General features: G+C 40.4%; 2 protein-coding genes across 3 annotated transcripts in view; both read left to right on the forward strand.

The window, feature by feature from the left end:
* The first annotated feature begins 3271 nt into the window (after window positions 1-3271).
* Window positions 3272-10671, forward strand: smpd1 (sphingomyelin phosphodiesterase 1). The gene is made up of 6 exons (XM_066699945.1): window positions 3272-4024; window positions 5465-6237; window positions 6453-6624; window positions 7002-7078; window positions 9080-9225; window positions 9381-10671. The coding sequence occupies exons 1-6, from the start codon at window positions 3818-3820 to the stop codon at window positions 9785-9787; spliced, it is 1782 nt and encodes a 593-aa protein (XP_066556042.1). The 5' UTR covers window positions 3272-3817; the 3' UTR covers window positions 9788-10671.
* A 390-nt stretch (window positions 10672-11061) lies between these two features.
* apbb1 (amyloid beta (A4) precursor protein-binding, family B, member 1 (Fe65)) overlaps window positions 11062-26539 on the forward strand; it is a 47894-nt gene continuing 32416 nt past the window's right edge. For both annotated transcript variants that reach the window (XM_066699943.1, XM_066699944.1), the window contains exons 1-3: window positions 11062-11601; window positions 15464-16228; window positions 25789-25994. In XM_066699943.1, the coding sequence (XP_066556040.1) occupies window positions 15493-16228; window positions 25789-25994 (942 nt within the window). In that variant the 5' untranslated portion in view covers window positions 11062-11601; window positions 15464-15492. The remainder of the gene's footprint in view (window positions 11602-15463; window positions 16229-25788; window positions 25995-26539) is intronic.

A 26539-nucleotide genomic window follows, 5' to 3' on the forward strand; every position in this document is an offset into this window, starting at 1 on the left:
ACATTCCTGACAATGATATACACCGCAGAGTTGATACTTGTGAAGCAGTTACAAGGTCTATTATCAAGACTGTAAGGTGTCATTTAGAAAGAAGGGAAGAAGGTCAAAGTAACCAAATAGAAGAGCTGCACTTGAATGACAGCAATTCCTTGTGCATGTCCAAACTCTCACACAAGTCAAATCTCAACTATCAGCACTCAGGTGCTTCCTTCCATTCTCAAAGCAACTCAAAGGTCACCTCCAGACGCTCAAATGTGTCATCTGTCAAGAGACAAGAGGCTGCAGCGGAAGTTGCTGCTAACCAAGCAGCTTTAGAAAAAATGGTTAAGCAAGAACGCCAACTAGAACAGCTTCAGAGACTCGAAGAAGAAGATAAGAAGAGGACAGCAGAGCAAGAACCTGAGGCTGTGAAACGCAGCTTAGAAGAAAATGTTGCCAGACGAAGGAAACTCAAAGACAAGCGTAGAGAGCTAGAGCGCCTAGAAGTGCTCAAGAAACTAAATGCTGCCAAGGCATGCAAGTGTATGAGCAAGATGAATACTCAGAGGACGAGAAGAGAGAATTACTCTCTAACTGCAAATCTGTGAAAGAGAAAGAAACATGCACAGAAGTTGCTCATTTCAGTCTCTCACCACAATGTCATGACAAGCACACAACAAGAAGATGGCACCAAGACCATGGTCAGGTTACTAGCGGAATCCATCAGTGTAAGCCGCCTCCCCATACCAGAACCAGTAACATTCAATGGAGAACCACTCACGTTCACTGACTGGAAGGTCTCTTTTCAGACTCTGATAGACAGGAAGAACATACCAGCAACTGAGAATATACACCGATCAGCCATAACATTATGACCACTGACAGGTGAAGTGAGTAACACTGATAATCTTGTTATCATGACACCTGTCAGTGGGTGGGATATATTAGGTAATGAAGACACTGTATAGGAAGTTGAAGAAAGTGTTTTGTGATAATTATATAATGTTTTATATTAATACTAGCATTAGAAGTAGTTTTGTATACAGACTGAGCAGATTAGATTTAGCAGGACAAGTAAAGGGTCAACAAGGTCGATTTGTTAGAAACTCCTGTCAGTAATGAAAGATTACACAGTGCTGAAATAGCCTACAGATGTCTGCTGTGAATTTGTTTATGACTTAATCGTTTCTCAAGATAGGCAGAAATTGTTTCTGTTAATGAGCGATTGACACTAGGTAAATGACGACCATGGGATCGCATCTTCCTAGTGCACATCAAAGACAGACATCTGCTTTTTGTATCCATCACCTCTTCATGGGAGGACAGATCGTAAACGGACCCGGACCTGTATCTTCTGATTGGATGAACGCCCATAAGATGTTACGTCATTTTCCTATAAAGCTGCACTCATGTTTGTAAACATTAAGTCCTCACTGAAGGAATTATTCCTGACGTGGGGCTTCCGATCCGGCTTGATTAAAGTTCTATTTGCTTTATCTCCACGACTTCTCCACTTATTTCCGAGACAGTTCTACAGGTAGCAAGTGAACATTTTGTCCTCAAAGTTGATGTGTTAGAAGCAGGAAAAATGGGCAAGCGTAAGGATCTGAGCGACTTTGACAAGGGCCAAATTGTGATGGCTAGACGACTGGGTCAGAGCATCTCCAAAACTGCAGCTCTTGTGGGGTGTTCCCGGTCTGCAGTGGTCAGTACCTATCAAAACTGGTCCAAGGAAGAAAAAGCGGTGAACCGGTGACAGGGTCACGGGCGGCCAAGGCTCATTGTTGCACGTGGGGAGCGAAGGCTGGCCCGTGTGGTCCAATCCAACAGACGATCTACTGTAGCTCAAATTGCTGAAAAAGTTAATTCTGGTTCTGATAGAAAGGTGTCAGAACACACAGTGCATCACAGTTTGTTGCGTATGGGGCTGCGTAGCCGCAGACCAGTCAGGGTGCCCATGCTGACCCCTGTCCACTGCCGAAAGTGCCTACCATAGGCACGTGAGCATCAGAACTGGACCATGGAGCAATGGAAGAAGGAGGCCTGGTCTGATGAATCATGAGTTCAAGGTGTTGACTTGGCCTCCAAATTGCCCAGATCTCAATCCAATCGAGCATCTGTGGGGTGTGCTGGTCAAACAAGTCCACAAGGCCCCACCTCGCAGGATCTGCTGCTAACGTCTTGGTGCCAGATACCACAGCACACCTTCAGAGGTCTAGTGGAGTCCATGCCACGATGGGTCAGGGCTGTTTAGGCGGCAAAAGGAGGACCTACCCAATATTAGATCGGTGTATATATATATATATATATATATATATATATTGGATTTCATTTATTAGTAAGATTAGCTCAAATCATTTTATAATTGAATCGCATTGGAAGAGAGGAATAAGTTACAATAACATCCAATATATATTTATATTTTCTTAAATGTAGTTATATTGTGCCTACATTTGTTCAAATAATCAATTTGTTATAAGAAAGTCTGAGATGTACAGAGGGGACAGCAAAAACAAAATGATTCCTACTGTTTGTACTTTAAAATATTTTGTATCACTCAACATTTCAGAATATAGATTTAAGAGTGACAAAATATATCAGATGATAAAGTGAAAAGGTAATGTGATTTCATTTTTAAACAACATTGGTGATGATGTAAGAAAATGTATCTACTCCAATACTTTTTATATGGATGCGTTGACTATCTTCTCTGTTCCAGATTATGTGTATGGATCCATAGTGAAAAGTGGGAATGTTCAAAGTAGAAATTCATAAGTCGAAGGCTGTATTTTATTTTTTTTAATTATGCTCTTTGGTTTATTTCCAGTTGTTGAGTGCTGCTGGGTTAATTTCCATTCTATTAGATCTCAAAATGTACCGCTCTCATAAAGTATAAAGAAAGGTAAGTTAATAGTCAGTCTCTCCTTAAAACTATATTTAATCGTGATGTTCTAGGCCTATTAGTACACCAAACTGAAAACAAACAATTTAAATATATTCATACAAACATCCATTGGCATTGTGAACTGTGAGCTTTAAAGTCATTGTGGAAATAAAAAATAATGATACAACAAAGGATATACTGTATATTGGTGGTGGAAATGTAGGTTACACTTTTAGACGGTGGTTCTAACTAGCAAACAGACTTGTGAGAATGCTCACTGTTGCACTGTTGTTGTGGTTTTTTTTTTTTTTCCTCATCTGTTCATTTCCAGAAAGACCTATGGCTTCTGAAACCTTTAAGCAGCAGGCTGGCTTTAAATACAGAAGCACTTTACGTCATCATAATCACGTGACAACATTACAAATGTCACATGACTAGCTCTGTTGAAACATTTGCAAGTTATAACTTTCGTTCTGTTTCGCAATTAATTGTGTATAATTGATCAACATTTGTAAAAGACTACAGATTTTTGCCTTTTGCTGCATGTTTTGGCGAGCGTAGCCTTCTCTGTCTGTACTTCCTGTTTATTTGAGACATTCAGTCTGTGACAAAGACAGCTGAGTGTGAAATTAAATACAAATATACCACAATTAAGGGGGTTTCGCTGCGGTATTGCTGAAAAGGAACATATGAATCGATTATGGTAGGGCTATGAGCGATAAGAAAACTAATGCAGGGGGTGCATTACAGGAATTTTGACCATAAGGTTTGTTACAGTCATCGCTTTTGGAGGGTGAAAGAGTTGTTTTAAAAACACCCAGCGTAATACATGTTTTTCTTAATGCTAAGGCTAACTGTCTGAAGTCAAGATTGGTTTCTGACCTGACGACACAAACGAAACTGCAGGACGTGTCGTAACCCCACTGTTGGCGAGTTCGGCTCTCTGAGACCAAGATGCTGGCGCTGAAGGTGCTGTGTGTGCTGTATCTGGCCACTGTGTTTAACCATGCTCCGTTTGGGACAACATACCCTGTCCCAGAAGAACATTACTTAATTGAATCCGAAGGGATACTGAACAATTTAAGGGCTCACATCGGATGGCGAAATCTAACCTGTCCGCTTTGCAAAGCCCTATTTGCTGCGGTCGACGTCGCACTTTGGGTGAGGAAAAAAACTTTTTTAATTTACCCTAAACTGAAAATAAATGTTATGTATTATGTTTTTCATAAACAAGGAAAGTTATGTATGTTGCATTCACATTTTGTTTGTGCCTGTCTGCCAAATAGTACTTATAATGAAATATATATATATACGATAGCAATAATACATTGGCTATTAATGTATTTTGACTACTATATTTTCTATTGAAAACATCACAAGGTGTAATATTAAAGATTACAAAAGTTCCGTCTTGACATGATATTACAAAAAAAGCTACTAAACCGAAAAAGAAAGTCTATTCTCCAACGTATTGTGTTAAGAAACTTATTAATATGTGTCTAAAATATTCACAGAACGTTTTAAATGTATTTTGACCTCGAAACTGATAAAAAAAATAGTTTTCCTTGAACTAGTTTAGTTTCGATTGTAACATAAACATAAACCAGTAATTGAAAATTATGAGATATGTCGTATAATGTTTAAATTAAAAGTAAAACTAGTTTGGCAATATCACTTCCTAATTTAAATCAAGTAGAAAAAAATAATGCTTTGGAAACTGGAAAAATATGGAACTGCCAAACATTAAATCACGAAAGGTTTTTTACAGTAGTTTATTTATTTATTTTTGGCCACAGCCGACTAAATTAATTGTCCTTTTTTAAAGCTACAATAAAATAAAACTGAGCATTGAAGTGGACATTATTGTGCAGTGTATCAGACCGGGAATATACCAAAGTCTATATTATTTATATTCTTCTACTTTGTTACTATATATTCTATATATATTATTTTGCTTTTTACGTAGTTTTTGACAGGGTAGAAATTAAATTATTTCCAGGCTATGAAACCAACAACATAATTCAGGTGTAGGTTCAGCTGCATGTTAACTGTTATGCCATGAAATCTGTAGAATTACTCTGCGTCTGATTTAAGTAAACAAATTAAACATGGGTTACAATAAGTTTATGTAGGTTGTTATCATAAAGTATTTTTTTCACCCATGAGGTTATTCTACTTGTTTGATATTTTTGTTCGTTTTGTTCTTGTATTGACCAGTTAAAAATAAAACTGTAATGCTAAGATAAAGCTTAATGATTTTTCAGAAGTGTTATATTACTTTTGCATTAATTTAATCAATGACTTCGTTGCAGACTTCAGGGAAATTCTGGGGTGTAAGGAATTTGACTTTATTTCCAGGTTCTATTTCAAAACACTGGTTGTGTTTCATCTATTTTTTTTCTGCAAAAAAACAAATGATTGAGCCCTATCAATGTGTGAATAGATTACAGACAGCATTTATCACCATCACCAGTGCATGAGAAGGAAAGACTACATTTGGAGGTAGACTTTTCTTTCTTGTGCAACATCTTGTGTAGCAGTGAGAGAGAGAGTGCAAGAGAAGGCCCTGTCCATTACTGACACTGTTTTTGTTCTGTATAGAGTGAGAAGAACGAGGAGCGGGTGGCGGCCTTAGCTGCCAAGGTGTGCATCCAGTTACACCTGGCTGACCATAAGGTGTGCACTGATATCACGGAGCTCTTCAAGAGCGATCTCCTCTCTGTGTTACTAAGGTCTTTCCTGCGGCCTGACGAGGTGTGCGCTTTGCTGGTGGGCCCTGACTGTGGCCACTTTGACATCTATTCCTCCTGGAATGTTAGCTTGCCACAAGTACCTAAGCCTCCGGTGGTGCCTCTTTCTCCACCTAAACCAGGGGCCCCCACAAGCAGGGTGCTCTTCCTCACCGACGTGCACTGGGACCATGACTATGCTGAGGGAAGCAATGCTGAATGTAAGGAGCCTCTGTGCTGCCGTAATGAGTCGGGCTCCCCACATTGGCACCAAAGGGGTGCTGGTTACTGGGGCTCCTACAGTAAGTGTGACCTTCCCCTGCACACTGTGGAGAATCTCCTTCAGCATGTTGCAAGCACTGGCCCCTGGGACTGGGTCTACTGGACAGGAGATATCCCTGCTCACAACATCTGGGCCCAGACTCGCAGCCAGCAACTGTTGGAACTCAGTGGTATCACCCAGCTGATTCGCAAGTACCTGGGTAACATACCGGTATACCCTGCGGTGGGCAACCACGAGAGCACTCCCGTCAACAGCTTCCCACCACCTTTCATCCATGGCAACCGCTCCTCGACCTGGCTGTATGACAGGATGGCAGAGGAGTGGAGTGCCTGGCTGCCCCCACAGGCGCTGCAGACTCTCAGGTGGGGCGGAAGTTCATAAATACACAGTCTCATGAGACTGACAGGTTGGACATGAGGTTTTAGACTGTCCTCAGACTAAGATCTTAACTAGGAGAGTAGCAGCAGATGCGCTCTTTGATTTACTGGTGAAAGAACAGCCTTGTCTGGGTGAATTGACCTTTTGTGGGGAAAAAAAAAAATGCTTATTAAGTCTTGTTATTTAAATGTTTCCTCAGGTGGGGTGGATTCTACAGTGTGGAGGTCCAGCCTGGGCTACGCATGGTCTCCCTCAACATGAACTTCTGCGCCCATGAGAACTTCTGGCTTCTCATCAATTCCACTGACCCAGCAGACCAGCTGCAGTGGCTCATCGGCATCCTGCAAGAATCTGAGAACAATGGGGAAAAGGTGAGTGAGACACAGTGACAGAGTTGTAAAGGCATTTATAAACATTAAAAATAACTCTTATCTTATCACTCAGTATTCTTCTTTCCTGAAGGTAGTTAATTTAGCATAATTGGTTTATCCCCCAGAGAATGAGGGTGAACTGTTATAACAGAAAGGAAGATTATTATTGAAATCTAAATGTATAATTTCAAAGGCACATGTGATGAGGAGGCCTGATTGACTGCCATACCGTTATCAATATCAGAACATTGAGTATACCAGAACAATTTTAAAGGAGATTATTTTCTGCATTACAATTTTGAATATTGCTGTTTATTATCATGCTTGTGTTGCGTGTATAAGCTGTAGAGAGTCATCACTGTAACGTTGTCTTTCAGGTGCACATCATTGGTCATATTCCACCCGGCTTGTGTATGAAGAGCTGGAGCTGGAACTACTATCACATTGTCAACAGGTTTGTTCTTGACTTGCATATACAGTGCCCTCCACTTATATTTACACCTTTGATAAAGTGTAACTAAAAGATGAATGAACATAAGAAATGCCAAATCACATTTATGCACACTAGTAAGTATATCAAAATAAAATCCTGCAGAAATAATCCTGCATCAACTTTCTGTTTTCTGAAAATTAATAGGAAACATATGGACATTTTATAGAAGCTTTCAAAGGTCACCTGTTTCCATATAAAAGCAAACTATTACTAGCATTCATCATCATGGACAAAGTCAGAGAGCTTTATGAACAATTGCATGCAAAGGGTCACTGACCTCCATATTATCAAGACCCTAGGGTTGGTGGTAAAAAAATGTCACTAGCACAAAATGTAGCTGGCTGGATTATTTTTTTTCATACAGTTGTCTTTAGATAAGGCATAAATCATTAAAAAGCACGCTGTGTAACACTAGTGGTACATGTTTTGGGAGAATGACCCATTAATCTATTGTTTTTGGAAAGGAGAAAATAATAACTTTGTCTTCACTGTACAATAATTATTATAAAGCTTTTAAGAATATGGAGTAAATTTTTCAGCTATCCAGGAAGTTATGATACAATACATCCTGAAACCTTGAAGGAGCATACATGCTGGCTTTTGAGATTTGCTTGTTTTTATTTGGTAAGATTTACATTTTAATGTTTTAACACTTATATGATAGAATCGATCTGGAAGAATAAATTAATCTTAACTATACAGCAACATTAAAACCTTAATTTTAGGAACTATGCAAGTCTCTCGCTAATGGCACAACTCAAAAGGAGCATTATGAATTTGCCAAACTGCATCTTTGTGACACTTGCCCATGCTTTATGCTTGTTGAAACAAAAAGTGAGCTTTATGGACATGCTCATCAGCTTCATGTTTTGCATCAAAATGGTGAATCTGATGTTGAGAAGAACACCATCCCTTCTGTAAAATATGGAAATGTATCTGTTTTGCTATGGTTGTTTTACATCTCCTGGTGCCCTTATTAGAATTAAGAGAAAGATGGATTCAAGCATTTTTGACCAGTATACAAATAATTGAACACAGAATCAACGTTCTCAATCTTCAGACTTAAATCTGATTAAAAGATTTGTGGTTTGAACTCAATAAAGCACTTCACAAATGAAAACCAAGAGAGCTGAAGGAGCTGGAGAAAGTAGTCCAAAATCTCTCCTGAGAAGTGTTAGAACCTTATAAAATGTCTTCTCGGTTCCATCAAAGTGAAATGATGCACAAACTACAGATTGAGGGAATGGGAATAAATGTTTTTAGTTTTTTTTAAACATGCCATACTTTGTAAAACATATGATGCAGTATTATTTAAAACTTTACATTTTCATTTGAGAAAAGATTCACATCAGATTTAGTCTGTTAAGTAGTTTATTTGAGACAGTTTATTTAAGGGTATGAATATATACGTGGAGGCCACTGATCTGTATCGTCTGAATACAGCAGTTGCATGGGACAAAACCATTTGGGTGAAGCAACCTTGTGAGAATGAGAGACCTGAGAGAATGTTAAATTGTCCCCCACTGCAATAATGCATGACCAGCTCCATAGGCGTAGGGAACATGGGTGAAATGTCCCCACAGTTTTATTTATAGAGTGTCAGTTTGTCCCCCTCAATGTCCCCCCACTGAAAGACGTGTTCACCCATAGTCATTATTTATGAGATGTACCAGTGAAATCGACTTGACAATTCTGCAACTGCCCCCCACCCCATGCTCTACAACTCGGCAGCACCCAATGCATGCCAACTCCCAGCAAACCCCCCCCTTCCGTTGGACTTGAAATGAATGTCCCCCACTTCTGAAACTAAAGCTGCACCACTGATTGTTGTAATTCGCAACTCAATTTGATAAGGTGAGGGTTCAGAATCTGTTTATGTGCAGTTAAGATGAATGAGCATTTACAATACCAAATTAGTGGAATAAAACCACTGTTTTAATCTGTTTATATTTGTTTTCCTAGGTATGAAAGCACCATCACAGGACAGTTTTTTGGACACACGCACTTGGATGAGTTCCAGATGTTTTATGATGAAGAGACCCTGAGCCGCCCATTGGGAGTGGCCTTTATTGCTCCTAGTGTAACCACCTATGTCAACCTCAATCCAGGTAATTTAGCATAAAGACACCATATCAAAAAGGCCTATAGCTCAGGTGTAATGAAAACCAAACATCTTAGCCATCGAGTACTGGGTATGAAGAACACTGGTATATTTTTATGAGTGATGGATGGACTGTTCACCTGAACTGTTTGTCCTTGACAGGTTATCGCATGTACTATGTGGATGGCAATTACTCTGGCAGCTCCCGCCTGGTTCTGGACCATGAGACACACATTCTGAACCTGACGGAAGCCAATAACCGCACTGCTTCTCCCAGGTGGAGATTGTTGTACCGGGCGCGGGAGGCCTATGGACTGGAGACTTTGTTCCCTGCCGACTGGGATGGGCTCATTAAAACATTCCTCCAGGATGACCGTGCTTTCAAGAACTTCTGGTACCTGAACCACAAGGGCCATGTGTCTGAGCCCTGCAAGGACACTTGCAAGACTACTGTCCTCTGCTTCCTGCGTAGTGGCCGCAGTGGAGACCCACAGCTCTGCGACAGCCTTGGCTCAGCTGTGCCCTATGGGGACATTGTAAAGAGCGTGAAACTAAGGGCTATGTGTTGATGACCTGTGATTGATTGTGATCGTATGACCACAAGATCAATTATGATCAATTTAAATTTAGAAGTGACAGATTCTGATATTCTAATAATTGTCTAACTGCACTTGGTAGATAATGCTGTATGAATACATAATTGATTCATGGGTGGCTTCTGGTAAACCTGAAAAAATCCACTGATTTATGATTTACTTTTTTTTTTTTTTTTCTGCTCACCCTGTTCCAGTTTCAGCCTGATATCACTGTCTGACTGATTAGAGATTTGCATTGGGGTTGAAAGACCGCCTTCCCAATCCACCCAACATGTGCCTGCCTTTCAATAGGTTTTTACTTACGTTTTTAGGATTTGAACAAGCTATAACAAGTGTAAAACAGGAAAACGTGTACATGTACACCAGATGAATCCTTACTTGATGCATTGCACTTTTTATTTTATTTTGTCTTGTGGGAGTACATATTTTTAAAATTTTGGATGCAGAATGTGTAGTTTATTATTGCAAATTAAACTATGAAACACTTTATAATTTGTATCTAGTTTGATAGAAAACGTTTTTATAAAAATAGTAGCAGTACTCGTAGTACCACAGATGCCTAAACCTGCTGTACAATTATTTAGCCAAATCAATTTCCATTTTAATTGCTGTTTTTGCAGAACATGACTTATGTTACCCTACATGATAAACTCGGGGTATGTTAAACCATCCTCAAATTAAACTAGTTATCTTCATTAAAACAGAATCACTTCATGTTTAAAAAAACAAACAAACAAACAAACAAACAAAAACGGTTTGTGAAAACGGTTTAGAAACTTTAGTGGTATCCAGATTTATTGTTTAATTGTATTATGAGCTTTAATGTCCGAAAACAAATTAAAGTAACATTATTTTAATTTAGTAGTGTGTGTTTGAATCCTATAAACAATTAATGTAATAGTTTTTTTTTTGTTTTTTTTTCCTGCTTCTACAAATGCAGTTTGATATGTAGCTTGATATTTAGCTGGCAATGCACACAAAATATGGAAAACATCTTGTACACATCAACAATAATTGCTTTTAAATGTGTTGGGTACCTGAATTTCACTCACATTATATTTCACTTTGCATAGTTTTATTTGTAAACATGTAGGATAACTGATTACATGTATTTGGAAGTGCAACCTGATTTTTGTTCTTCCTTTTTTAACCACAACAACGTTTTATTTAATTTCTGTATATGGTAATTTATTGTGTGTGTGTGTATATATGTGTATATATATGTATATATATATATATATATATATATATATATATATATATATATGATAATCATTAACATATTTATTAAATATATTTGTATGTACGTTTACATCCATCTACTCTTTCCAACGTCAGTCTCCTGCTACGCTAAACATTAACATTAAGTTGGGTCTATGTTTAGTTTTTTTTTCCTCTGGTTGAATTAAGCCGACAAAAGTATCCCGAGAAATTAGAACAACCACAATCGGGATTGTTTTCATGATTCCTAAGGATCCAACATGGCGTCCTGGAAAATATGGAATGCAGTCAGAGCTTTATGTAGAAGCTTCTTATCTGCCATCCATTTGGATTGAGTCAAGCTCACTGTTTTCAATAGGGGAATCTTTTCCTCTGTGTCTGGTGTGTGTGTGTTTTTCCCCTCACCCTAAACAGTGTGAGTCGTCCTGCGGAATGACGTGGCCGTGGTGACGTATATAGTGTTTCTGCTGGAAGGTAATGCAGTTAATAAAATAGATCACCGAGAAGGAGCAGTATTATTCCAAATAATTCTGTGGAAAATAAGAAGAAATAGAAGAAACAAAAAGGTAAGAAGAATCGAAGCACATAATAAAGGAAATAAAAAGGCCCGTGCTGTGATAGAGCGGTTGTAGGGTGTGTTTATTTTGGGCATAATGGGATAAAGGGTAGGTTGGGAATTCTAGGATTTTACATTGTATTCTGTGTATTTAAATATCCAAGTGATAATGCACGGTGTAAATATGACAGGAAAGGCTTTCATAGTTACTGCCGAAGTTATTTTACAATAAAACGATTTGGTGATAGATTGTTATTTTTGATCCGATGCAGAATACGGGAGGTCGATTGTGTTCCGGGTGGTCATGCGTGTGTCTAGTTCAGTTGATTGTACCGTGTAGGTGCAGTGTGGGATTGGCTGGTTTGAAGGGCCCTGGCACACAATATTTTCCGAGGCCCAGGTAAATTGGTAGTATTTTCCCGTACGATTTTCTTTGATAAGGGCTTTGGTATGTAAACACACTTTGCTGTAGCTTACACACTGCTTTTGTGCGTTTTGTGTTAAATGTATTCGCGAATCAGACTGCAAGTTAACAATCTTTCCTGTTATATTTCCAATTCATAAGCACGTTCGTTGATGTAAACTTTACATAGGTCCTCTAATATAGTCACGTACATGTAGCTGAATTGCGCTAAAATGAATTGTCTTGTCACTGTGTAACGCGATAAAAGTACGCAACATAATATTTGCATTTATTAAATAAATGCATTGCTGTTATGTGTTGTTTTTCATAAATGTTTGTTTTTAAGAATAATAATAATCAGCAACTCAGTTGTAGTTAATCGGGTACTTGATTGGTTTTACATTTCATCACAAAATCCATAGTATTTCAAAAAGAGCGATAGGATCAATCAAATCCAATCAATCGAATCAATAATCCCTATCGGATATTTTACTGAAAATCATTCACCATTTGACATTTCTGATGCGTGCATTGAGCACGTGTGTCAATGCGCTCTCTATAATTGAATCAACAACAACCCACTGAACTCAAAATGTGATGGGAGAGTATTCAATAACTCTAAATAATGATCCTACATTTTCAAAAAGAAAATGTGTAATTTAGGATAAAATCTATTTCATTATAACTTTATAGTGACCGAAAGAAAAATCGAATCTATATAGAATTTGTACTAGACATCTGAGTTGCAAAATATAAACTGCTATTACCACCTGATATCTTATGCACTTTTTGTTTAACTGTTGGTTGCATTAGGCTATATGTTTATATAAGTCATTCACCTTCCTTATTTTGTAGTTACTGTATATTGTGTTTGGTGCTGCCATCATTTTGTATTCTGAATGCTTGTTTAAACTATTGGACATAATTTCTAAGATTTAAAAAAATAAATTTTACATTTGTATGCAGTGTTTTAAAAAGTCCCCTTGTGTTGTTAATGCTTTTGTGTTATTGCATTTGAGATGCCCTGGATAAAGGCATCAGTTTTATAGCTACAATCTCTGCCTTAATTAGCATTATTATTTCCCCCCTTGGAATACCCTGCTTCCTCTGCTATGTGTTTGTGATTAGAATTGCAACAGGATATTGATACCTCCTCACCCAGAAAAAGTTTTTAATAAACTATGTGGAAGCTTGTGTTAATACAATAGTCCACTAATTGCCAGAGTAATGTGACAGTTGATATTAGTTATATATTTTTGTTAGGTGTGGAAAAAAAAAAATTAAAACAAAATAATGTTTTAAAATTGTTCTATTAAGATCCTGCTTTTACCTTCCTTATATTTTATGATTTATTTATTTTTTATTTTTTATTTTTTTAAGGAAGTAGAGCAGGAAAGTAAAATACTTGTAATATGCCCTTTATTATTTTTGTTAATAATCATAATATTTAGGGGAAGTGACCCAATTAAGCCCACGTACCGTATCAGCTCTTTTATTTTGAAAACAACAAAGACAGGAAATATTAGAAGGATGATCCGTTTCGCAGCAAATGCACAAACTTGTTACGGTCATGTTACTTTTTATTTGGAGCCAATCACATGTTTTGTTCTTGAGTTATGTATGACTTTGTGCTGCCACTTTTTAGAAGTCACCCCAAAACTTTGCTTTATGAGGGGCCCTCCCAAGAAGCCACTTTTCTGGAATTTGGTGACCAAACCTGGTGAATGTTGATAATTCACCAATTATAAAATTGAGATTAATAAATCAAATGAAACCTTATATGATGAATTCGCTTGGTATTTAAAGCACTATTTTGTATTTGATATATATATAGATTTAATGAGTTTCTGGAGCTAGTGCGGGTCACTGTCAGAATGATGGTCACAGATAGATGCAAGAAAAAAAACTGAGAAAAAGTGATGATGACCAGAGTAAACCAAAACATTTTAGATACTTTTAGATACCACTGTTGTTCTTAATAATCCCACTAAGCCCAGAACCCATTGTACCTCAAATTAAAAAAAGTTTTAAATGATTTAATATTACTCAGAATACATCCTTTTCATTCATGAACTTAAATACTTACCTTATTTTCATTATGGGGACAAAATGGGTAGGCAGAGAAAAAAATATAGGGACTGCAATAACATGATGGAAGCTTGCATGTGAATTTTGTGTGGATCCTGGATTGACAGAGAAGAATCATTTTTATTTTAGTATTTTGAGAAGCTGTTTTTGCCAAAGATCTTGGACATGGCACTGCCGATAGCCGATATAGTAATTTCTTGCCATATTGGCCCGATTCTGATTTGTGGCCAATTATTCAATGTATCCCTAGTCAAAAGATAAGGAAAGGTGAGGAAAGAGCTGTGCTGCCATTCCCGTGTTAGCAGGGACACATTTTGAAAGGAGGAATTCCCTGCAAAACTTGTTGTGCTTTCCACGGCTCTCAAGCCAGAGAACTTTGAGAGCACTGGAATATTCCCTGAGTCAGAGACGGGTGGACAGACAACTGTCCAAAAATCATGCTCCTTTTTGTGAAGCACCTGTGCAGACTTCCACAGCCCCAACCCAACAACCAATACACCAGCAGAGCAAACTACCTTTACAAGTGCAACAATTCCATGTGATGGAATGGTGCTTTTTTTTTTTTTTTTTTTTTTTAATAAATTTGCAAAGATTTCAAACTATCTTCTTTCACGTTGTGATTATGGGGTATTGTTTATAGAATTTTTAGGAAAATAATTTTAATCCATTTTGGAATAAGGCTATTTCAAAACATAACAAAATGTGGAAAAAGTGAAGCACTGTGAATACTTTCTGGATGCACTGTACGTACCATATAAACCCATAACTTAATTGAATTGAGTCAATTTATGACAAAATCTACCACAAGTGTTTAGATGAGAGATTAATCTTTGATTTAATACCCACTTTAGTGGGAAGCAATTCACAAATCTGTAAGAAAACAATGTAAAACTTTTTGGTGGGCTTAATTGGGTCACTTCCCCTATAGGATTACTTTTGTTATGAAGTGTGTCTTGTGTCTTTTAACCAAAGTAACCATACAATACAACAATACTATGCAATATTTGTGTATAGCAAATGAGGTATAAGACTGTAGAATGCTTGAAAACATAACTAAAAATAAATGTGCTCTGGTCTTCTGCAGAAGACCGTGACACAGAGCTGTACTGTTGATAACAGTTTAAAGGCTTCACAGCAGACAGGTGTAATGTAAACCGATAAGTTGGTGGAACAAGGTCAGATGGAAACATGGTCTTTACGTCCATGATGGATGACGTGTGAGGTAGTTTCTCCTCTGACCCTAGGAACCTAGCACTGCATAGGCTATATGTTTCATACACAAGCCTGGTAAATTGGGATTTTTGTCAGAACTGTTTGCAACATATGTGACACATTGGATTTGTAACGGCTTATCACCATTTTCTCTTCACATTCCCTCCAGTCTTCCAGTGGTGCCCCAGTCCTCTTGCCATGTCGCTGGAGAAGCCATCGGACCTGGCTAATGAGAATACCTGCCTGCCGCCCTCCTTGACTCTGAATCTGCGCTCCCCCCACAGTGTCTTGCTAAACGCCGAGGTGGGCAAAGGCACCTCCTCACCCAAGAGTCACCACATCTACGCCTCCACAGACCTGCAGGCCACCATGGGGCTGGAGCAGCCCAATGATGAACCCTCCAATGAGCTGGCCAAGCGTAAGGAGGAGGAGAGGGCCAAGAACCAAGAGAATGAGCAGGGACACAAGCAAGCCCCCAACGAGCCCGCCAATGCCAAGTGGGTGAAGGAAGGCCAGAACCAGTTGCGCAAAGTGGCTGAGAAGCAGGATCTGAACCGCAACCCCCCAATGGAGGAGAAGAATGTCTCCACCAAGGGCTTCCTCTCCCTCTATCCTGCTACTCTAGACCTGGAGCTCTCAAGCAAGAATTCTGCCAACCAGCCCCTGGTTATCGACACCTCACAGGTGCCAGAGGGGAAGGGGGGCAGGGAAGAGACAGAGGAGGAGGAAGAAGAGGATGAGGCACCGGTTACCGGGGAGAAAGACACAGACTCATCCTCAGAGACACAGAGCAGCAGCGAGTCGCGGAAGGACAGCTCCAAAAATGCCTGCCTCTTCTTCCGGACAAGGAACATGGCTCCCAGTGATGAGGATTCAAGCTGGACCACTCTGTCTCAGGGCAGCACTACCAACAGCACCCCTGATGGTGACTCAGGTAAACAGATTTTCAGTCAGCATAACAAGATCAGTAAAAATTGAGAGAACAAGAGAAAATTATTAGTTTATTTTCCTACAAAAAAAAAAGAAAATGTCACAATTCTTTCAGTATGGTAACTTAAAACAGTTTTACATGTTTATTTGTGATTTATTATATTAAACTCCATTGACACTGAAAAAATTGCCGGCAATTTGGTGGCATTTTGTTGTCGGCAAGGTCTGTGTGAATGGGTCAAATCATTCCCAGCAATTGTCCGTGAAGGTTCCTAGTCTAATTTCCAGCGATTTTCTGTCAACGTGTCTGTGTGAATGTAGCAGGAAAATGTTTGCCGGCAAATGACTGGTCGACGCAGTGCTCGGCTAACTGACATAACCAATCAGAATAGGGGTGCATTTTTGCGACCACGACACAACAAGGTTGAGCCACCTAAATTTGAACAAGAACATGTGACCATGATGAGAAACGGATTGGGTCGTTAGAAATGGAGGAGGTTGAAAATACTATAGTGATATTGATGAACCAACAGGTTGGCATATGTAATGCTAACTATTGTCACACATACACTCACCTAAAGGATTATTAGGAACACCTGTTCAATTTCTCATTAATGCAATTATCTAACCAACCAATCACATGGCAGTTGCTTCAATGCATTTAGGGGTGTGGTCCTGGTCAAGACAATCTCCTGAACTCCAAACTGAATGTCTGAATGGGAAAGAAAGGTGATTTAAGCAATTTTGAGCGTGGCATGGTTGTTGGTGCCAGACAGGCCGGTCTGAGTATTTCACAATCTGCTCAGTTACTGGGATTTTCACGCACAACCATTTCTAGGGTTTACAAAGAATGGTGTGAAAAGGGAAAAACATCCAGAATGCGGCAGTCCTGTGGGCGAAAATGCCTTGTTGATGCTAGAGGTCAGAGGAGAATGGGCCGACTGATTCAAGCTGATAGAAGAGCAACTTTGACTGAAATAACCACTCGTTACAACCGAGGTATGCAGCAAAGCATTTGTGAAGCCACAACACGTACAACCTTGAGGCGGATGGGCTACAACAGCAGAAGACCCCACCAGGTACCACTCATCTCCACTACAAATAGGAAAAAGAGGCTACAATTTGCACAAGCTCACCAAAATTGGACAGTTGAAGACTGGAAAAATGTTGCCTGGTCTGATGAGTCTCGATTTCTGTTGAGACATTCAGATGGTAGAGTCAGAATTTGGCGTAAACAGAATGAGAACATGGATCCATCATGCCTTGTTACCACTGTGCAGGCTGGTGGTGGTGGTGTAATGGTGTGGGGGATGTTTTCTTGGCACACTTTAGGCCCCTTAGTGCCAATTGGGCATCGTTTAAATGCCACGGCCTACCTGAGCATTGTTTCTGACCATGTCCATCCCTTTATGACCACCATGTACCCATCCTCTGATGGCTACTTCCAGCAGGATAATGCACCATGTCACAAAGGTCGAATCATTTCAAATTGGTTTCTTGAACATGACAATGAGTTCACTGTACTAAACTGGCCCCCACAGTCACCAGATCTCAACCCAATAGAGCATCTTTGGGATGTGGTGGAACGGGAGCTTCGTGCCCTGGATGTGCATCCCACAAATCTCCATCAACTGCAAGATGCTATCCTATCAATATGGGCCAACATTTCTAAAGAATTCTTTCAGCACCTTGTTGAATCAATGCCACGTAGAATTAAGGCAGTTCTGAAGGCGAAAGGGGGTCAAACACAGTATTAGTATGGTGTTCCTAATAATCCTTTAGGTGAGTGTATGTCAGATGTTATATACCAATAAATCATGCAAAAACACACAACCATACAACTGATGAACTGGACATAGCGCGAAAACGCACCTACAGTGAGGGGAAAAAAGTATTTGATCTGATTTTGTACGTTTGCCCACTGACAAAGAAATGATCAGTCTATAATTTTAATGGTAGGTGTATTTTAAAAGTGAGAGACAGAATAACAAAAAAAAATCCAGAAAAACGCATTTCAAAAAAGTTATAAATTGATTTGCATGTTAATGAGGGAAATAAGTATTTGATCCCCTATCAATCAGCAAGATTTCTGGCTCCCAGGTGTCTTTTATACAGGTAACGAACTGAGATTAGGAGCACTCTCTTAAAGGGAGTGCTCCTAATCTCAGCTCGTTACCTGTATAAAAGACACCTGTCCACAGAAGCAATCAATCAATCAGATTCTAAACTCTCCACCATGGCCAAGACCAAAGAGCTGTCCAAGGATGTCAGGGACAAGATTGTAGACCTACACAAGGCTGGAATGGGCTACAAGACCATCGCCAAGGAGCTTGGTGAGAAGGTGACAACAGTTGGTGCGATTATTCGCAAATGGAAGAAACACAAAATAACTGTCATTTTCCCTCGGTCTGGGGCTCCATGCAAGATCTCACCTCGTGGAGTTTCAGTGATCATGAGAACGGTGAGGAATCAGCCCAGAACTACACAGGAGGATCTTGTTAATGATCTCAAGGCAGCTGGGACCATAGTCACCAAGGAAACAATTGGTAACACACTACGCCGTGAAGGACTGAAATCCTGCAGCGCCCGCAAGGTCCCCCTGCTCAAGAAAGCACATGTACAGGCCTGTCTGAAGTTTGCCAATGAACATCTGAATGATTCAGAGGAGAACTGGGTGAAAGTGGTTGTGATCAGATGAGACCAAAATTTAGCTTTTTGACATCAACTCAACTCGCTGTGTTTGGAGGAGGAGGAATGACCCCAAGAACACCATCCCCACCGTGAAACATGGAGGTGGAAACATTATGCTTTGGGGGTGTTTTTCTGCTAAGGGGACAGGACAACTGCACCGCATCAAAGGGACGATGGACGGGGCCATGTACTGTCAAATCTTGGGTGAGAACCTCCTTCCCTCAGCCAGGGCATTGAAAATGGGTCGTGGATGGGTATTCTAGCATGACAATGACCCAAAACACACAGCCAAGGCAACAAAGGAGTAGCTCAAGGAGAAGCACATTAAGGTCCTGGAGTGGCCTAGCCAGTGTCCAGACCTTAATCCCACAGAAAATCTGTGGAGGGAGCTGAAGGTTCGAGTTTCCCTCATTAACATGCAAATCAATTTATAACTTTTTTTAAATGCGTTTTCCTGGATTTTTTTGTTGTTATTCTGTCTCTCACTGTTAAAATACACCTACCAATAAAATTATAGACTGATTATTTATTTGTCAGGGGGCAAACGTACAAAATCAGCAGGGGATCAAATACTTTTTTCTCTCACTGTAGATTGACATATTGTTTGCCTTTCCCTCCTGACTAGTTGTTGCTAGTGAGTCAGATTCAAACCGGCGCGCTGGTTAGAACCAATATCCCAGTAAACACAATGAAGGAAACTGGTTAAATGAACTTGTATCAACACATCCAGAATACGGGTCTGTGTCTCCTCTCTCGAATCCATATGCTTCTGTAGTGTCTCATTCCCATGGCTACAGCCCTCTTGCCGGCAGTCTCTGTTTTCTGTGTGAATAGAACCTTGCCTTGTCACTCAGAACAGGTCCCTTCCCACTTTCCTGTTCTATAAAATGTGATGTCTGCGCAGGTTCGTCCTCTTGCCATTTTGCTGGACCCAAGAACGTGAGCTTTCTGTGTCTGTGTGTTCCATTAGACCTTAAAAGCTGTGTTATTTCGGCTAGCTGGCTTCACTAATAGTGTTGTTCACCACCGTTTCGCTACATCTCTGTCTCTATTGTGTGTCTCATTAGTTATATTTATAGCTAATATCGATCCTGTTTGTCCGCGCACTGGAGCTCCTGCTGCGCTTTCGGTTTCAATTTTGGTTCACAAATAGAGCATTTAAAAATAATAATCGTGTTAATATAGATTATCTGATTGTTTGCTGTTTTGGTTTTTTGTCCACAGGACTATTTCCTCCACAGCAGGAGTACTAGTAGCGGCAGTAAAATTCGAAGTCAGGCTGCTCGCCCTAAGTCGTAAGAGATTTCGCCCCCATGAGAGGTGCCCCTCTGCTGGCTTGTGCCTGCACTACAGCCCGCTTCTGTGGCTGTGGAGATCTTGCTCTCTCAGTTCTCTGAGAAAGAGCTCAGTTAAGCCTCCTTGTCCGTGTGTGCAGATCACCAGTTGTAGCAGGATCTAAAACCGAGGTCTACTACCCTCGGCCCTGTCGGACACCGGACCCAGTGTCACCCGGTGTCCCCGGAAACCCCTGTACACACGGTGTGGTTAAGCCTACGGGCCTATGCGGCGCTTGTATCTGGCACCTGGTGATTGGAATAATACAGTGTTCTGTCCGGCAACAACAAGGTTGCATCTGGTTGGTGTTGCAATGCCCCCGTGTCCATAAACTTTGCCGAGTGGAGACGCACTTACAGCAGTGAGCTCTTGTCACGGTGGGGTTTTAGTTGTTGTGTGCCCCCTGGTGCAAGCACTGTCCGGTGCCCCTGCTGGTCACGCGTGTGTGCACTCGGCGATGAGCTCCTCTCGCCCCCGCCATTGCGCCACTTGCGGCTGACTTGTGCCAGTGGGCGCGAATTGACCGCGACTTCTGGGTCTGCCTCCCACCGGGTGCCGCCGCAATCGTCATTGCACCTGGCGATCTCCCACTACAGCGAGTGACGGTAGTGGTTCGGTGGCTCTGGACCTCCGCCTCTCTCTCCTCGAGACACGCAGCTTCGGAGACAGCCGCGCCTCGCCCACCTGCTTCTCCACTTGCGTCTGCTGCTGCGGCCACTGCCGTGACTGCACCTGCCATGGCAGCCGCGCCCCCCTGCCTGACGTGCCCACAGTGCGCGCCGCTACAGCCGCGTGCGCCCCCGCACAAGCACATGAGCGACAGGGAAGAGTGGTGGCCTTATGTCTTGGCCCCTGGCGGTCTGGCATGGCATGCGTCAGGAGGACGGCTGGTGGACCTCCGCTACATTCCCCTCCTACGCTTCAGCCCTGTGACATTCCATCAGTCTGTTGCCCACCCACCTCCCAGCAACTCCAAACTATAACAGTTGGCTACTCCCCGTAGTTTCAGGCTCGTCCACCCCCCTTCTGATGCGTGGTGTGGACACGGGACCTGTTGCAGTGTGTGGCACGTCGCGTCGAAATTGCTGCTCTCCTGGAGAAGCGAGCAATTTGCAAAGCGTCCCCGCTGGGGCAGCATGGGGGATTCTAATCCACACACTTCCTAATACCCAAGGAAAATGGTGCTTTCCGCCCCATCTTGAATCAGAGACGCCTGAACCACTGCCTCAAGGTATTGCGCTTCAGCATGCTCAACCTGCACACCATGTCCCAGGCCATCAAGCCCGGCAACTGGTTCATTACGGTGGATCTGATAGTAGCTTACTTTCAGATCCTGTGTGCCTGCGCAACAGGGAAGTTCCTCCGCTTCACCTACGAAGGCCAAGTGTTCGAGTTTGCTGTTCTTCCCTTTGGCCTGTCGCTAGCCCCACGCACTTTTTCCAAGTGCATGGACGTCGTGTTTGGCCCCCGGAAGTGCGCAGAAAACCCTCCCCCTTGGCCAGTGCTTCCTTCTTCAGATATCCAGGGTTGCATTCACAATCTATCGTTTTAAAAAGTTACTAAAAATAGCTTCTCTAACTGTAATGAACTGCGTACAGACACAGATCTGTGTAATTTTTTCACTGCAACTTCATATTCCACAACATTTCCTCTGTCACTTCTCCGAAGACTAATCCAAGTCAATTTACTCCTTTGTTGTTGCTGCTATCAAACAAGCAAATATAGTATTCAGAAATGAAAACACAGATGAAAACAATGGAAAGATTCTGTGTAGCATGGGTTCACTACATTGAACAAATTATCTTTTCTTTTGGTTTCTTTCATTAGCAAAATTCTGGAAACCTCATATATGTATTAGATCATTTTTATAATATGGAATACATGGATTTCCCTATGTTATTTATATTCTCTCCTGGGATTAAATTGAATGAGACCACCTGTCTCTGAAATCAGTTCAATTTCAAAGAGGCTTCGCCATTTTTGTGATTTTCCAGTTACACTTCATAACGCAATTTATTTCAAGAGATGATTAGTGTGTAATGTGTATGAATTAATTAATGACTCACTGGCCTAGTCTTTGTTTACCCACTTCTAGAACAAGCAGGAGGATTTACAGGTAAGCGGCAGCCATCTTGTTCTGTTCCTAGTTACAGACAGTCTTAGCATTCCTGATTTTTTTTTAACTGCCTTAATTTAAGTTAATCTTGTTTGTAGTTTGCCTTAATTTAAGTCAGTTCAGTACAGCTGCTGAGTTGGTGAAAGTAAATAGGTTGAAGGTAAGGTGATTTAGTCTAGGACTAGCAGGATTTCAGTTAAGTGAGTTGTACCAGGTGGATCCAGTTGGAGCCAGTTAGGTGTGAACTGGGGGCAGGTAGACAAAAGGGTACTTAAAGCTGCTGTTGAGAAACCACTGCGCTGTTACTCGGTGAAAAGTCAAGCAGTTGACCAGGGGACAGAAACCAAGAGACCAAAATAAAAAACCTTATTTTGTTTCAACTGTAACTTGCCCTGGTTAAAGACGTCTGCTAAGTAAATTAAAAATAATACGGCAAAAGGTGTCATTTGCAGTTACAAATCTGTTGTAAGAGTAATAAGTTAAGGGAGTCAAGTTGTGCCATTTAAAATACATATCTACTAGCACATATCTTGATGATGATTACAATAATAACAATAACAACAATAAATAGCAAATATTTATTTTTATTGTTGCACATGGAAACGTTTTCTTAGGGTAATGTTATGCTTGTCTGAATATAATGTCTATACACATTTAGCTATTCCTTATATCTCTTAACATAAACGTGTATTTATTATGCTGTCTCCAATCATGTAAAGCATAATGAATAAAACAAAAGTCCTTTCCACGTCAGGCTGTATCGCTCACAGTGTTTTCTGTCTTTGTTTTTAAAACGAAACACAAACCAAACCCACAATCGCTCTGCTCCTCCCACCAAAGGAGATGGACTTGCTACAATGGCCTGGCTTTACAGCACGGCATGGTATGAACACTTAAGCCAGTGGAACTGAGGCAATTGATCCTAGTAACGAAACAGAATCATTGTGGGTTAAACTTTTGAATAAAAGATCTGGAGGATTAGTGGTTGGAGTGTGTCCAAGACAGACCACCCAACTCAGATATTCAGAAAGATGTTGCATTCCATGATGTAATCAGGACTGCATGTAGCAAGGATGAGGCTGTTAAAATGGGGGATTTCAATTTCCCAAACATAGACTGGGAAAACCCAGTTGGGACTACAGAAGGAGAAATAGAAATGGTTGAGATGGTAAATGACTGCTTTCTAACTCAGTTTGTCAGGGAACCAACCAGGGAGAGCGTGCATGCATTGATTTGATCTTTTCAAATGACCAAGAGTCAGAGTTAGAGAACCAATGGCAAACTGTGATCACAGCATGGTTAGCTTTGAGGCATTCTTTCAAAAAACAAGGACCAAGTCTAAAACAATGGTCTACAATTTTAGAAAAACTAACCTTGGATGTATGAGGCAGCACTTAGAAGAGTTTGACTGGAGCACACTGGATACAGATTCAGTTGAAAATGGATGGTTATATTTTAAGAAGAAACTACTTGAGGCTTAGGAGAAATTTGTACCAAAACTTAGCAAATTGAGGACCAAAAAACACTGTTCAAAATGGTTTAAAAGAAGTATGCAAAAAAATATCAAGAGAAGGAAAATGTATAGTGCATACAAAAGGGATAGAGACAAAACAAAATACAAAGAATATGTTGAACTGCAAAGGGATCTCAAAGGGATCAGGAAAGCAAAGAGGGAAATAGAAAGAAACAGCTCTTGGAGGTAAAACTAATATAAATAGTTATTTTCAATACTACAACAGCAAGAGGTCAATAAAGGATGAAGTGAAACAGATAAAGGGCAAAAATTGAAGTATCTTGGAAAACATACAAGATGTGGCAAATGTTCTAAATGAGTATTTCACAGAGGTTTTTACTAAAGATGAAACGGATAACATGCCACAGGTTAAGAATCAGTCCCGTCAAACCTTAAGAGAGATCAGGAAGAATGAGGAGGAGGTACAAAAGGGACTAGCAGAATTAAAAACAAACAAAGCACCTGGGCCAGATGGTATTTTTCTAACAGTACAGTACAGTAACAGTATTAGGGAAAGTAGGCCGCTAACTACAATTTTACAGATGACACTTAGATCAGGGGATTTGTCAGCTGACTGGAAGACAGTAAATGTCATACCAATACATAAGAAAGGGGACAAAATGGAGACAGGATATTACAGACCAATCTGTCTCACCTGCATTACTTGTACAATGTTGGAAAAAATGATTAGACAGAAAATAGAGGAGCATCTTAATGAAAATCATATTCTTTGAGATAGTCAGCATGGGTTTAGATGAGGCAGATCATGTCTTACTAATCTATTAGAGTTCTTTGAACATGCAACTGCAGCTGTAGATCACGTGAAAGCATATGATATGATATACTTAGATTTTCAAAAAGCTTTTGATAAGGTGCCACACCAAAGACTGACCTCATCTGGAATACTGTTTACAGTTCAGGGCTCCACACTTCAGTAAAGATATCGCTGGTCTAGAGGCAGTTCAGACGAGAGCAACCAGACTTATTCCAGGTCTGAAGGGCATGTCCTACTTGTAGAGACTGAGGGAACTGAACCTTTTCACTCTGGAACGGAGGAGACTATGTAGGGACTTGATTCAAGTCTTCAAAATCATGAAAGGCATCGACCACATCAAACCAGAGGAACTTTTACAGATCAGCAGGGTCACATGCACCTGGGGACACAAGTGGAAATTTGGCTTCAAGGCAATCAAGATGGAAAGCAGGAGACACTTCTTCACACAGAGAGTTGTCACAATCTGGAACAAACTCCCCAGCGATGTGGTTGAAGCTGAAAATCTGGGAACATTTTAAAATAGACTGGATAGGATCCTTGGATCACTTAATTATGAATGGACACCAAACATGCATGATGGGTCAATTGGCCTCCTCTTGTTTGTAAACATTCTTATGTTCTGATGTTCTTAACTAAAACTAAAGAGGAATTATTACACATTTTCTAAGAGTCTCTTAATCCAGTTAGTCTCTGAGTGTTTGCCAATTTCCAACGAAGGAGATCTGACATTTGTTTTTACTGTTGATTAAGTGAGAGCAGTCCAGATACCAGTGTGTTCAATTATAAATTCAGAAGAGGCGTAGAAATATTTAATTCTGATCAGTAGATCAGCTGTTTGGTAAACAAACACCTGAATGCCCTTCAGGGGCCAAGTGAACTGCTGAATTAAACAATAACTAACAACTGATCTTCTCTTATACCATAATGTTATTCAATGTAAATGTGTGCATTAATGATTTGTAGTGAAGTTGTTATATTGTGTCTTTATGTTTTTTATAATAGTGCTGATGATTTTATTAGATTAATAATTATATTAACTCTTGAAATGTTCCTATAGAACAAACTGGATTTGAGTACTGTAAAAGTACACTACTTTCTGTAATTGGAAACACTGACTGTCTCTCTCGCTCTTAGAGTCTTTCTGGAACCGTAGTGCCTTTGAGACAGACACTGACCTGCCGGCGGGCTGGATGCGGGTTCGAGACACTTCGGGGACTTACTACTGGCACATCCCCACTGGTACCACCCAGTGGGAGCCCCCCTCTCCTCTGGAGGAGGGCCAGGGCTCGGGCAGGCCCTCCAGCACATCTCCAGGGATCACCCCCTCTGAGGAGCAGCAGGTGAGAGGTGTTTAGGCTGACTCTACTGACACTCTCCTGGTCTTGGATTAGGAGATTCTTGCTAGTTAGGTGGCATTACTTAGGCATTCATTTTCTACACAAGACCATAGAGAGATTCAGTCTCACGTCTTCAGTATAGATGAAAGATATTACTACACAAAGGTGAAGGTTTTTCTGTAATTTAAATGAAGAATTGTTCTGGGGATTCCATCTTTTTATGGAAATGTGATTTACAGAGGGACAGCTGCTGGGTCTGTAATTTACATGGGGATTGCTGGAAATCAAATCAGTGTACAAGCAAAATACTGCAATGACACAGGTTGTAGACTGAATGAAAAACACAAGACCATATTCAGACTTTAATGTCATGTCACATTTACCCCCCAAATTTTAAACTATGAAAAACACCCAGTGGACCAAAATAGATAAGAAACATTTAATTTACTTGTATAAGCACCCGGAAACATTTGTGCAATGTTGATCCATTTCTTTGTTTTATTTGTCATTGGGAAAATGCAGGTGTGAACTTAGTATGATGGTTAGAG

Source organism: Amia ocellicauda, chromosome 3, assembly GCF_036373705.1.
Source record: "Amia ocellicauda isolate fAmiCal2 chromosome 3, fAmiCal2.hap1, whole genome shotgun sequence".
Classification (NCBI taxonomy): Eukaryota; Metazoa; Chordata; class Actinopteri; order Amiiformes; family Amiidae; genus Amia; species Amia ocellicauda.

Coding starts and splice junctions, on each gene's coding strand:
- smpd1 (XM_066699945.1), top strand. CDS start 3,818: ATGCTGGCGCTGAAGGTGCTGTGTGTGCTGTATCTGGCCACTGTGTTT. Junction 6,625..7,001: donor CTGAGAACAATGGGGAAAAG/GTGAGTGAGACA, acceptor GTTGTCTTTCAG/GTGCACATCATTGGTCATAT. Junction 9,226..9,380: donor CTATGTCAACCTCAATCCAG/GTAATTTAGCAT, acceptor TGTCCTTGACAG/GTTATCGCATGTACTATGTG.